At 51.2% G+C, this 12,613-nt stretch overlaps 1 protein-coding gene across 3 annotated transcripts in view; it reads right to left on the bottom strand.

Moving 5' to 3' along the window:
* Positions 1-12,613, bottom strand: part of PLXNA4 (plexin A4) — a 517,066-nt gene that overhangs the window by 106,514 nt on the left and 397,939 nt on the right. For all 3 annotated transcript variants that reach the window (XM_049894276.1, XM_049894277.1, XM_049894278.1), the window contains exons 5-7: positions 12,285-12,385; positions 1,370-1,493; positions 517-670 (exon numbers count right to left, since the gene is read on the bottom strand). In XM_049894276.1, coding sequence (XP_049750233.1) covers positions 517-670; positions 1,370-1,493; positions 12,285-12,385 — 379 coding nt within the window. The remainder of the gene's footprint in view (positions 1-516; positions 671-1,369; positions 1,494-12,284; positions 12,386-12,613) is intronic.

Here is a 12,613-nt window from a genome sequence, read left to right as displayed (position 1 = left end):
CATGCTGAGCCTCTGTCCACCCCGTCCTTCCCGGAGTAGCTGGCCAAGGACAACAGGCAGCTCTGGGGATGTGGGAGTGGCAGAAGGCAGGGCTGGGGTTAAGGGCAGTGTCGACAGGGGGCTGAGGCCCTGATGAGGCCTGGGACCCCATTCCTGCTACTGACCAGCTCCTTGCCAGCCAACTCCCTTGCTTCAGCCCAGTCTCTGAGCTCACCCTGCACTCTAAGGCTGCCCTGGCCTTGCCATTTACCCCCTCTCTGCAGCTGCTCCCCGCTTCCGATGGGGGTGACTCTCGGATGCTGACTTGGGGCTGAGATAGAAAGCTGGTCACCGTCAACTCCAAGAGCAGTGGGGGGACACTTCACCCCCTCTGCTTGCAACACACCCACAGCCCACAGCCCTTTCTCAGGCCTTCCCTGCTGTAGACGCCCCCAGTCCTCCCATATCTGTCACAAGTCCTCATCCATGTGGGAGGGGGACAGGCTGCCAGTGTTGCCTGTTGCCCGGTCTGCTCACCGTTCTCCGTGATGATGCGGGGCACCTCCCTGGCTGCGGGGGAGTAGCACTGGATCTGATTGCCCACCACCAGCCCATCCATCTCTGACAGGTCCTCAAAGGTGCAGTTGACACCTGCTGACAGCTCTGGGACATTGTATGTCTCTAGGACCAGCTGGGAACAGGCGGGCAGGGGGAGGGAGCGGAGGAGGGAGAGATGGAAAGGGAGGGTATGGAATAAAGGGAGAAAGAAGGAGAGAAAGAGAGATCAGAGAAAAGGTAAGGAGAGAGAAGAATCGGAGGCGATATTAACACAGGAAGACAAGACCCAACTTATTACAAGATCAGTTTATACAAGGTGGTGGAAGGGAAAGAGAGACAAAGGAAACTCTGCCCACAATCTGAATGGGTTTGGCCCCAGGAAATGTGAATGTGTAGGGGATTTGTGGGGAGGAGGCAAGCTGGGCGAAGCTGAGGTGTTTGTCATTAAGCACTGCTTCCATTATTGCCAATTTTGGAAAAATGGCAATACCAACTGCCGATTGCCCAGTGCAAGAGCTTGGGCACCATTCTTTCCCTCTGTGCCTACACACCTGTCTCATTTTATAGACGGAGACGTCACTCTCGCCCTCTGCCAGCCTTCGGCCAAATTCAGGATCACAGCTGCCCTGTCTTTTTACCCACCGTGCATATCACCTCTTCCCCATAGTCTCCTGGTCACCTCCCCTCTCCCATCCCCAATGGACATGAATCTTTAACATCCACCCACCCTGCTCCATAGGTGTGAGGCCCAGCCCCAGGCCCTTGGACTGAGGTTCTGCGTGGCGGGGAGAGGGTCTTCCTGCATCTCTGGCCCTGACCCCGTGACCCTTACCAGCACGTTGTATTGAGAGACGGAGATGTTGTTGGGATGGACCGTTAGCCGGACACATTGCTTCATCTCTGAGGCAAACCTGTGGGGCTCCCTGGAGCGCTCACACCGTTCCTTCCGGGTGCATCTGGGGAGAACAGACCCCAGGTTACCCAGGAGAAGGCCCGACTCTGAGCTCAGGCATGTCCAGCAGCTCTCAGACTTGTCAACCAGGGTGTTATCTGGGTTCTTCACACTCAATGTGTTTTCTTCTCCATGCCTGGTCTGCCTCCGTTACGCCCCAATTTGAAAAGTCAAACATTATGGAAACACATTACCAGGTCTTTCTCTCAAAGAGCCACTGGTAGGTTCAAATTAGCAGCCTTCCATTAACCGCTGCACCACCAGGGCTCCATACTCATCAACTCACAGCCGTGACTGTATTATCCAGGATAACGTTTTTCTTGTGCATTACACATCTGATTTACTCTGAGGTCTTCCTTTGTGTCTCCATCTGTCCCTTTTCTTCTTCACCCTCAAAGGGGCAGCTATTGTCCAAGGCCTTCTGTGATTTCTCACTTTGCTAAATCTCCCTCTCATACTCCCCCCATTAGCCCACCCTTCCCCACAGCTCTCCTCTGAGCCTGAGAGTCCCCCCAAGACCAGAGTCGGGTGTACTGGCACCTCCTTCCTCGCCTCCCTCCCCACACCATACCTGCCTGCCCACCTCCGTCCCCACACCACCCGTGTTCTTCCTGAGGCAGTCGAGCTCTCTCCATCGTCCCCTCCCCATGTGAGCTCCACATCCTCGGACTCTTTGCCCAGTGCTCCCTCTGTCCCGCAAACATTCCCCTCCTTCTGCAAAGTCACTTCTTGTTAACCAAAAGAGATCCACCACTCAGGAGTGAGTTCCCTGAGTCCCATATGAGGATACTGCCAGGCCTCACCCTATAGCAGAACTGATTGTCCAGAGTTCTTTAATAATGGAGACTCGTGAAGTTCCATGTCCACGTGGTTTATGTGACGTGGATTAAATACCATTCCCTGGAACTCAGATACCACCATGAAGTACAAACTTGCTGTAAAGAGGGATAGTCCTGGCTACAACTTCAGGGCATGAACGCCTCCCCCAAGAGGTTATTCGCATATCTGGGTGATGTTCATGGTTCTTACGGGCATCTTTCACAAGCCGTCATCATTTAAGACAGTAAGATCCCAAATCACACTGGATCTGGCCCACTCTGACACAGTACACCTCACATAACACAGGGCATTAAACTAACAGCAGGCCTTTTGCAGTAGTTACCACGTACCATCGAGCCAGAATTCCAACCCAAGGGATTCCAACTGAATCCATCCTCTTAACTACTGCACTGTGCTCCGTTGAGTCTTCCTTTCCACCCTCCCACTCACTTTGTCTGCTGGGACATGAGACAGGAGACTCAAAAATAAATCAGACATAGTTTCTTCTTTTGAGAAGCTCATACATGGTAGGAAAGGCCTATTTAGCCCAATAATTGCCATATAGCCCAGTAAGACTGTAGGAAACCCCAAAGTGCTTTGGGGCCATGAAGAGGATGCCCTTAACTCTGCCTCGTTTGGGCACGGAGGGAGTCATGGTTGAACCACATCTACAAGGATGGGTAGGAGTTGGTTGGGTGGAAGAATGGGGAGAGGGCAGTGTAGACAAAAGAAGTGGCATCCTCAGAGAAAAAGAAGCCTGAAAGGGTATAACATATTTACGGAAAGAGCAAGTCTTAGTTTGCCTGAGGAGGGGACAGGAGTGGTGAGGGCAGAGGGTGACTTGGGGAGGGGGGTGGGTGGCAGAGTAGACTGGAAAAGAACTCAGAGCTCTTTGTATGAGAGTGATGAGTTTAGATGACTCTCAAGTCTCTGCATTGCACAACTGGTGTTTGGAATTTCTACACTTTTCAAATTGGGGCATAATGGAGGCAGACCAGTCAAGTTGATTCTGACTCACAGTGACCCTATAGGCCAGAGTAGAGCCCCCCGTAGGGTTTCCAAGGCTGTAAGTCTTTACAGAAGCAGACTGCCACATCTTTCTCCTGAGGAGCGCCTGATGGGTTTGAACCACTGACCTTTCGGTTAGCAGCTGAGCACTTAACTGCTGTACCACCAGGGCTCTCCTTCACGTAAAGATTAAAGCCTAGAAAACCCTATGGAGCAGTTCCACTCTGTCACATGGGGTTGCTATGAGTTGTAATTGACTCGACTACGCCCAACACCAACACCAAGTTACTGGGTACTCTTTAGGCACTCTGATAAGGCGCTACCATGTTTTTATCGTTTGGTTTCACAGCAGTGCTGTGGGTTGGTGCCATTTGAAACTCCACCTTGTAGATCAGGAAGCTGTGAGGAAAGTGGTCAGGTAGCCTGTCCAAGGTCACCAGCTACTCAGAGAGAGCCTGTATTTGAACCCAGGGTGGACACTGGAGCCTGTACTCTTGACCACAGGCCTCTGCCTCCCTGGAGCTTCAAGACTGGGCAGTGAGGGACAGGCCCCGTTGCTGCAGACAGAAACCATTTTCCTTCCAGTAGGTGACAGCATTTTAAAATTCCCCCCAAATCCTCTCTAAAGGAGCCCTGGTGGCACGACAGTTAAGTGCTTGCCTGCTAACTGAAAGGTCAGCAATTTGAACCCACTAGTGGCTCTGCAGGAGAATAGATCTGTGATCTGCTCGCTTATAGATTACAGCCTAGGAAACCCTGTGGGACAGTCTTACTCTATCACATGGGGTCTCTTTGAGTTGGAATGGACTCTAGGGCACCTAACAACAGTCTTCTTCTCTAGGCTAAATCACTTTTTTTCCTTCTGTTTTGAAGCCCTTTGAGTATTGTGACTTTGGGACACAGGTTGATTCTCCAAGACCTTTCTGGGAAACCCCATCCCAGGAGTCAAAGGCCAGAGAGGAGTTTGGTCATCTGTGTGGCACCCCCCGGCTCCTCTCGCAGACCAAAACCAGCAAGAGCATCTGCCTCCAAGTCTTGGAAGTGAATTTCCCAGACCAGCTCCTCTGTGAAGACTCCATTATCTGCAGCCTTTAAGCTAATGTTATGGACTTTTCCAGGGTGTCTGCTCTGACATCGCTATTAATAGTGTTATTACGCCCATTAACAGCAGACCCAGAGAGCCACGCAGGCTTAAATTATTCACCAACTCCCCAACTTTGAAGTTCCTAGTTCCAAAAGCAATCAGGAGGTCTGAGAAGTGTCTTTGATTAAATTATGAAGGTGGGGGGGTGGGGGGGGATGGAGAGCTTCCAGGGCAAACATCACCTGCAGTTACCCAAGAGAGGTGCAGGGAGAGAGAAGAGACTCCAGAGGGTCCAAAGGCATATGGTCCAGAGCTCCCAGGGCAAGTTCTACCTGCCTTGTTTGTTGCTTCTAAAGTTCATTTGGCTGTACCTGGCCATCCCCCCAAGGAGCCTGGTGGCACAGTGGTTAAGAGATTGGCTACTAAACTAAAAGCCAGTGGTTCAAGCCCACCAGCTGCTCTGCAGGAGGAAGATGTGGCAATCTGCTTCGGTAAAAATTTACAACCTCGGAAACCGTATGCGGCAGTTCCACTCTGTCCTATAGAGTCACCATGAGTTAGAATTGACTCGATGGCAATGGCTGTGGTTTTTGAGTTTTTCAGCCATCCCTCCAGAGAGTCCCAAATCCATGACTTAGCACCTCCCCCCAGATCTAGGTCTTACCAGGGAAGGCACCTATGGCTTAAAATTTTAAACATCCTATCTAACTGTGTAATCTTGGGCAAATTACCTAGCCTCTTGGTGCCTCAGTTTTCTTGTCTGTAAAATGGGCTAATATATCAGTACCAACAGCTGCCACTGAGTCGATTCCAACTCATGCTAACCCTGTCTGTTGCAGAATAGAACTGGGCTCCATAGGGTTTTCATGGTTGTTACCTTTCAGATGTAGATTGCCAAACCTTTCTTCCGAGGCTCCTCTGGGTGGGTTTGGACCACCAACCTTTCAGTTAGCATTTAACCATTTGGGCCACCCATGGACTCCAGGACAATAATCGTAAAGGGGTCCTGATGGTGCAACAGTTAAGCACTCAGCTTCTAACTGAAAGGCTGGCAGTTTGAACCCACTGAGCGGCTTTTCAGGAGAAAGACCTGGTGACCTGCTTCCGTAAAGATTACAGCCAAGAAAACCTACTCTATAGGGGCAGTTCTACTCTGTTGTATGGGGTTGCCATGAGTCGAAATTGACTGAATAGCATACGACAACATCTAATAGAGTTATTATGAATATTAAATGGGATTATGTGAGTAGAACATTTAAAACAGCACCTAGCTCCTAGTAAGCCCCCAGTAAACGTTAGCTACTGGTATTGCCCCAATGAACCCTGGTGGTTAAGCAATTGGTTGCTAACAGAAAGGTCAGCTGTTTGAACCCACCAGCTGATCCGTGGGAGAAAAATGTGACATTGTGCTTCCGTAAAGATTACCAAACACAGCTGTCATCGAAGATGTATCAGTTGGTCTCAACCCACCTGGAGCAAAGGAGAATGAAGAACACCAAAGACACAAAGTAGTTATGAGCCCAAGAGACAGAAAGGATGACATAAACCAGAGACTACATCAGCCTGAGACCAGAAGAACTAGATGGTGCCGGCTATAACCGATGACTGCCCTGACAGGGAACACAACAGAGAACCCCTGAGGGAGCAGGAGAGCAGTGGAATGCAGATCCCAAATTCTTGTAAAAAGACCAGACTTAATGGTCTGACTGAGACTAGAAGGACCCCAGAGGTCATGGTCCCCAGGCCTTCTGTTTGCCCAAGACAGGAACCATTCCCAAAGCCAACTCTTCAGACAGGGATTGGACTGGACTATGGGATAGAAAATGACACTGGTGAAGAGCAAACTTCTTGAGTCAAGTAGACACATGAGCCTATGTTGGCATCTCCTGTCTGGAGGGGAGATGAGAGAGCAATGGGGGTCAGAAGCTGGCCGAACGGATGTGAAAATAGAGAGTGGAGGGAAGGAGGATGCTGTCTCATTAGGGGGAGAGCAATTAGGAGTATATATTATTTAAAAAAAAAAAAAAAAACAAACCCATTACCGTCAAGTCGATTCCGACTCATGGCGACCCTATAGCGCAGGGTAGAACTGCCCCATACGGTTTCCAAGGAGCGCCTGGTGGATTCAAACCAATGGCCTTTTGGTTAGCAGCTGTAGCTCTTAACCACTATGCCACCAGGGTTTCCTAGGAGTATATAAAAAAAAATATAGTAAGATATATATAAATTTTTGTATGAGAGAGTGACTCGATTTGTAAACTTTCACTTAAAGCACAATAAAAAAAAAAAAAAGATTACCAAGCCCACTGTTGTAGAGTTGATTCCAGACTCAGAGTGACCCAATAGGGTTTCTGAGGCTATAAATCTCTATGGAAGCAGATTACCACACCTTGGGAGCCGCTGGTGGTTTTGAACTGCCGACCTTTCGGTTAGCAGTTGATTGCTTTAACCACTGCACCACCAGGACTGCTCTCTCTCTGTAAAGATTAGAGCCTTGGAAACCCCATGGGGCAGTTCTACTCTGTACTACAGGGTCTCTATGAGTTGGAATAGACTCAACGGAAATGGGTGGGTATTACCCATACCCCCTACCATCCTCATCTAACCCCTCCAAGCTGCAGCTGATGCAGAAGCTCAGAGTTTCTCCTGGACTCGCCCATGGGGTGGATCAAAGACAAAAAGACAGAAGTGGCTGCAGCACTTTTCCTATTAATGTGGGAAGGGGAGTCCCAGAGGCCAGGAGAGAGGAAAGAGGAGAAGAGTGGTCTTGACTGTCACTCTGCTTTCTTAGTAGCTGTCAAAGAGTATTGAGAACTCAGCTGTCTTAGTGTGAAGTCAAGTTTAAGGTCAGTACTAGGGATGTTTTGACATTTTGACTATTCCTCAGGGTCTGTGAGGATGGAGGTCGCAAATGTCCAACAGCTCAGACAATTGACCTTCAATGTGATGGGTGAAATTCTTCTGATTCCTTATGGGGTCTGTCAAGGTCACGGCCTTCTGCTTTCCTAGGACATGATTCCCCACTTGCTGAGCAAGAGCTGGGAAACACACAGAAGGTTCATTCATGCCTGCCGGGGGGCTGGCTTAGAAGTTTCCTTCAAAGGAGCTCCAGAGCCTTCCTTTCAGCTCCACCGTAGGTGCCTCCTTGAGAGATGGAAGGAAGATCCTGCTCCATCCATTTTCCAGGCAGGAAAACTGGGGCTTATACGGACTCACAATGTATACGCGATGTTCCTTGGAAGCGAGGATGGCAAGACTTGGACTCGCTTACTGGGCACGTCATCAGGAAAGACCAGTTACTAAAAAAGGACATCATGTTTAGTAAAGCAGAGGGATGGTGAAAATGAGGGAAACCCTCAGTGAGATGGATTGACACAACAGTCACAACGGTGGGCTCAAACATACCAATGATTGCGAAGATGGCGAAGGACTGGGCCCTGTTTTGTCGTACATAAGGTTGCCATGAGTAGGAACCAGCTCCACAGCAACTAACCCAACCAACACGTGACCTTGGGTTTTCACAGAGGCTACCACCATGGACCCCCCTGCTCCGAAACGCAGACCTGCAGCCGGCTGGCAGGAAGCAGGCCCACGAAGACACACCAGACCCCAGAGTCTTCTCCCACCAACTCGCCTGACCACCCCACGTCATTCCAGTCCTCCAGCCCCGAGATCAGAGACGCAAAGAGCCCTTGGGGAGAAAGGCCTGGGTCCCTCAGAAGGGGTAATTATTCAAGCCAGTGGTTCTGATAAGATTACCCTCTCTAATGAAGCAGCTACCTCTACCCTCCCCTAAGCCTGAACTTCCCTGCTGGAGAATTCCCAGCCAAGTGGAAAATTAGAAGGGAGAGGAATGGAGAAAGGAAGGCAGTGAAGGAGCGGGAGAGAGGTGGTGATTAAGTTCTCTAGAAATTAATTCCTAAGTGCAGTGATAGAAATATTAACTCCTGGTGCTGCTGGCCAGGGAAACAAATTTCACTTTGGAACTGGGGCAACCAAGGAGTTCCACCTGGGCGAAACTCCAAGATGATGGGTCATTGCTGTTCTGTCCCCAGGGACTCTGGCATGGGCGCACCAGCCTCGGACATCAGAGCTTGCTCCTTCTCCGCACTGATGATCCCTCAGTCCTTCACAGTTCACATGATCACGGCCTGTGCTTCAAGTGTACCACTTGGGGAATCTGTTCAGAGAACACGGGGCCCTAGGAACAAGGGGCTGAGAGCTTCCCAAAGAAGCCTGACAGAAAAGCTAAGTGAACTTGGAATGCCTACATAAGTAGGGGAACAGGGAGGCTCTTTGGTTATTGCCTCCAGTCTGGGAATTCTGACAAGGGAAGAGACTGGGTTTTCTAATATCTTTACCCTTGCCTCCTTCTGGAATGCCCACAGAAATGGGCAGCTATGTCTGTGTGGCTTGGAGGAAGATAGAATGGATGGTAAAGAAAACCATTCTAGGCAGATGGGTGTGTAAGAGGTTTCTTATGTCAAGGGAGTAGACCAGGTGAGGGCTTGCATGTTGCTAGGGTGCTAAATAGGTTTCAGTGGAGCTTCTAGGCTGAGACAGACTAGGCAGAAAGGCCTGGAGATATACTTCCTTAAAATCAGCCAGTAAAAATCACAATGGTCTGATCTGCAAACGATCTTAGGGATGGTATGTGACCAGGCAGCATTTGCTCTGTTGTGCGTGGGGTTGTCATGAGTTGGGGCTGATTTCACAGCAGCTAACACCAACAACGGATCAGAGGAGTGCTTTCAGCGCCATGACTGATGATGGAATCCAGGAAGGACACCATGATCTCATGGAAGCCTAAATACTTAAGTTATCCTTAGGTACGCCCTAAGATACCAAACAAACAAACCAAACCCGGTCCCATCAAGTCGATTCCGACTCATAGCAACCCTATAGGACAAAGTAGAACTGCCCCATAGGGTTTCCAAGGAATGACTGGTGGATTCGAACTGCCAACATTTTGGTTAGCAGCTGAGCTCTTAACCACTGCACCACGTGGGCTCCAAACCCTAAGGAAAGCAGAAATTATACTCTAAGTTGCCTTCTGCCACCAGCTGCTGACAACTGAGCCCACAACCCCTTTGCCATCTCTCAAGATCTAAAGCCAACCTGAGCACCTCCTGATGTTAGATTCATCCATGCCTCTGGGCCTCACTCAGGCCTCCAATGAGGCAGGAAGAAGCCATAGGACTTCGCCAGAATCAGCAGGTGAAGGAGACAGCTGGAGGCTCAACAACCTTCCTGGGCTCATGTGGCCGCCACACGGTCCTGCCCCACCACAGTCAGTTCACATGATAGACTTGACTGTCTGCACAGAAAGCCCATGCTCTGCCCGGGGTCCCAGGATGGATTCTTGCTTTGGCTTCCTTCTTGATGTACCTCAAGCAAACAATCCATTAAATATAAAGCTTAGGTGCTAGGAAAAAGGAAACTGGGGAGGTTCCTTCCTTTCAAGAAGCTCAACTACATTTACAGTGGCCAGAAGAGAAAGGGAAGTGGGCTGGCTCTGTCTTCTCAGTACGTGGCACTGCTTGGATCTATTTATTTCTACTAAAGTTGAGGGGAGGTTAAGGAAGAAGAGATGGGGAAAAGAGTAGGAGTGCAGGGAGAGAGAAGAGGAGAAGAAGGAGAAAGAGGAGAAGAAGAAAGCAAAGAGCATCAGAGCAGGTGACCCCATCTGCATTGTAATCCAGCCAGCAACAAGGAGAACGTTGCCGCTTACACACCACCCATTGCCACGATTACTCTGGTCGATTCTGAGCAGCTTGTAGCTGCACCGTGCAGTGTCTGTCTCCTGCTCCAGCAGGGGTGGTGCAGGGAGGCCCTCTGCTGTGTGTAAGCCAGGCTCCTCCACCCTCTCTGGCCCACCGTGGCAGGATTGGGAAGACGGTGTGAATGCTAGGCTTCATGCCTCTGAGGAGCCCTGCTCCCCAGGCTGTCCCCAGGGAGCCATTAGCCTAGGAGGGACATTCAGAGCCAGTGTGGACCACGAGGCGTTTCTAGTTCATATGAGAAGATGGCACTGTCAGCCTCGGGGCTGTCCTGAGGACCCCCTCAGGGGTTTTGGTGGGGAGCGTGGGATGGAGAAGACGGCTTGGAAATCAGGAGCATAGACAATGGGCTCAGCACTCCAGGGAAGTCCATCTGAAGACTTCATGTTGGTGGCCTCTAGGTACACAGCTGTCACACCAGAGATGTGTAAGGTAAGGCAGGGCCCAAGCAGACCACCGGGGCCTTCAGGGAACAGGAATTCCACAGAAGAGACCTGCAGCTCGGGGTCAGGGACTAGAAGGGGCCTGGGGACTGACAAATGTCCTCTCCTGCCCTAGATGTCCCCCAAACCTCCGCCCAGTCAAAGCCACCATGAAGTGCAGCCATCCCCCCATGTTCTCTTTCAATCCCACAGCAGAAACCTAGGGCATTGGGTGTGGTTATTCCCACCCCCGCCCCCCCCCCCCCCAGTTCAGAGAGTTGAAATTCCTCATAATACAAAAAAAAAAAAAAAAAAATCTGTGTTCCTTGGCCCTCTCTTAGAAGCGATAAGGCTCGCCTTGCAAAGAGCCTGGGGAGAGATCTCTGGCTTATCGGTTAGCATTAAGTAGTCCTTGGATATAAGTTAAAGAAAATTACAAATAAAACAAGGCCGTGGACTATGCCAGTAAAAAGCAAGGAAGGACTTCTGGAATCAGCATGGGCTTCATCATGAGCATGCTTAGCAGTGGCTTATGGGGCTACGTGTTCTCTCTGCACTTTCCTGGGCAGTGGGTTGGCAGCTGGTGCTTGGCCACTGGAGATGCTGCCTAGATGGTGTGGCTGGTTGGAGGTGCCCAAACGGAGGAAGACTCTCCAACCGTGGGCTGTACCAGCTACCCAGCCACACCTCTCTGGTCCTGGGGAGGAAAAGAGTGTGAGGGGACATGGAGGAGGCCCTGCGGTAGACCCATGGCCTCTAGGTCTGTAGTCAGGACCATCAGGGCTCCTCCTGAGCACTGAGCACCTGCTGCATCCCAGGCACAGCCCTCATTTCGTTCTCGCACTGTGGCTGTAAGATGGCTCTTCCCATCGCCAGTTTGTAGCAGAGGAAACTGACCCCAACCTGGGCCTTAGCTTTAACACACTCCTTCTGCTCTGGGAGGCAGTGCGTTTCCTTTCATTTGCTCCTTCTTGGCAGAAACTCTGCAAAGAAAGAAATGAATCCTGCAAGGTAGCCTAGGCCCAATCCCTGCAGGACAGGGCATCTTTCCAACAGCAAAAACCTGGAGAGAGGAAGGGCCACCAGGGGCCAAGAGAGAGGCTTTATAAAAAGCGATCTTATCTTTCCCCTGTCCATGTCTTGGGTTACATGAGCCTCCCAGGAGTGACGGGGGTGACTTTTCTTAAGCAAGGTAACGTCTAGGCCAATCGATGCAGCTGGTCTGCAGGGCAGGATCCTGTTACCTGCTGAGACTCAGATAGGATTCTCTGGCTGGGCATGGAGCCATGGGGTGGGAGATGTGGAGGGGCTGGCCTGCTGAGCCTGGGCATGGGGGGAGCCTCCAGGCCAGGAACAGGAGACAGCTGGGAAGGGGCTAGGAAGGCTCATCCAGCCTGGGACGAAGGCTTGTGTTCACCTTCACCCAGGTTAGGCAGGTAGGGCAGGCACGAGGGGAATGCCCTGGGAAAAAAGGCTCAAGACTCGTGTCCAGTGGCGGAGGGCGTGGCGGAGGGCGTGGCGGAGGGCGTGGCGGAGGGCGTGGCGGAGGGCGTGGCGGAGGGCGTGGCGGAGGGCGTGGCGGAGGGCGTGGCGGAGGGCGTGGCGGAGGGCGTGGCGGAGGGCGTGGTGGAGGGCGTGGCGGAGGGCGTGGCGGAGGGCGCTGCTGCGTGCTAAGTACTCACGTGTTGTGGAGCACACACCAGCCGCAGTGGGGATCGCCGGAGCCCAGGCACTCGCTACAGCTCCTGTACTGGCTGCAGGACTCCACTGGGACTCTGGTCAGCTAGGACAGGGCGACAAGGGAGAGAGTGGTCATGCCTTTGCGGGACACCCAGTAGTTCACCAGATTACGACGCTTTCTTAGTTATCTAGTACTGCTGTAGGGGAAATAGCACAAGCCGATGGCTTTCACAAACAGAAATCTATTTTCTCACAGTTCAGGAGACTAGAAGTTTGAATTCAGGGCACCTGCTGTGGGAAGGATCAGTCCCTGGAGAAGGACATCATGCTT

This window comes from Elephas maximus, chromosome 8 (assembly GCF_024166365.1).
Source record: "Elephas maximus indicus isolate mEleMax1 chromosome 8, mEleMax1 primary haplotype, whole genome shotgun sequence".
Lineage (NCBI taxonomy): Eukaryota > Metazoa > Chordata > Mammalia > Proboscidea > Elephantidae > Elephas > Elephas maximus.
The sequence above is the reverse complement of the archived record's forward strand: the minus strand, read 5'-3'. Positions and strand labels throughout refer to the sequence as shown.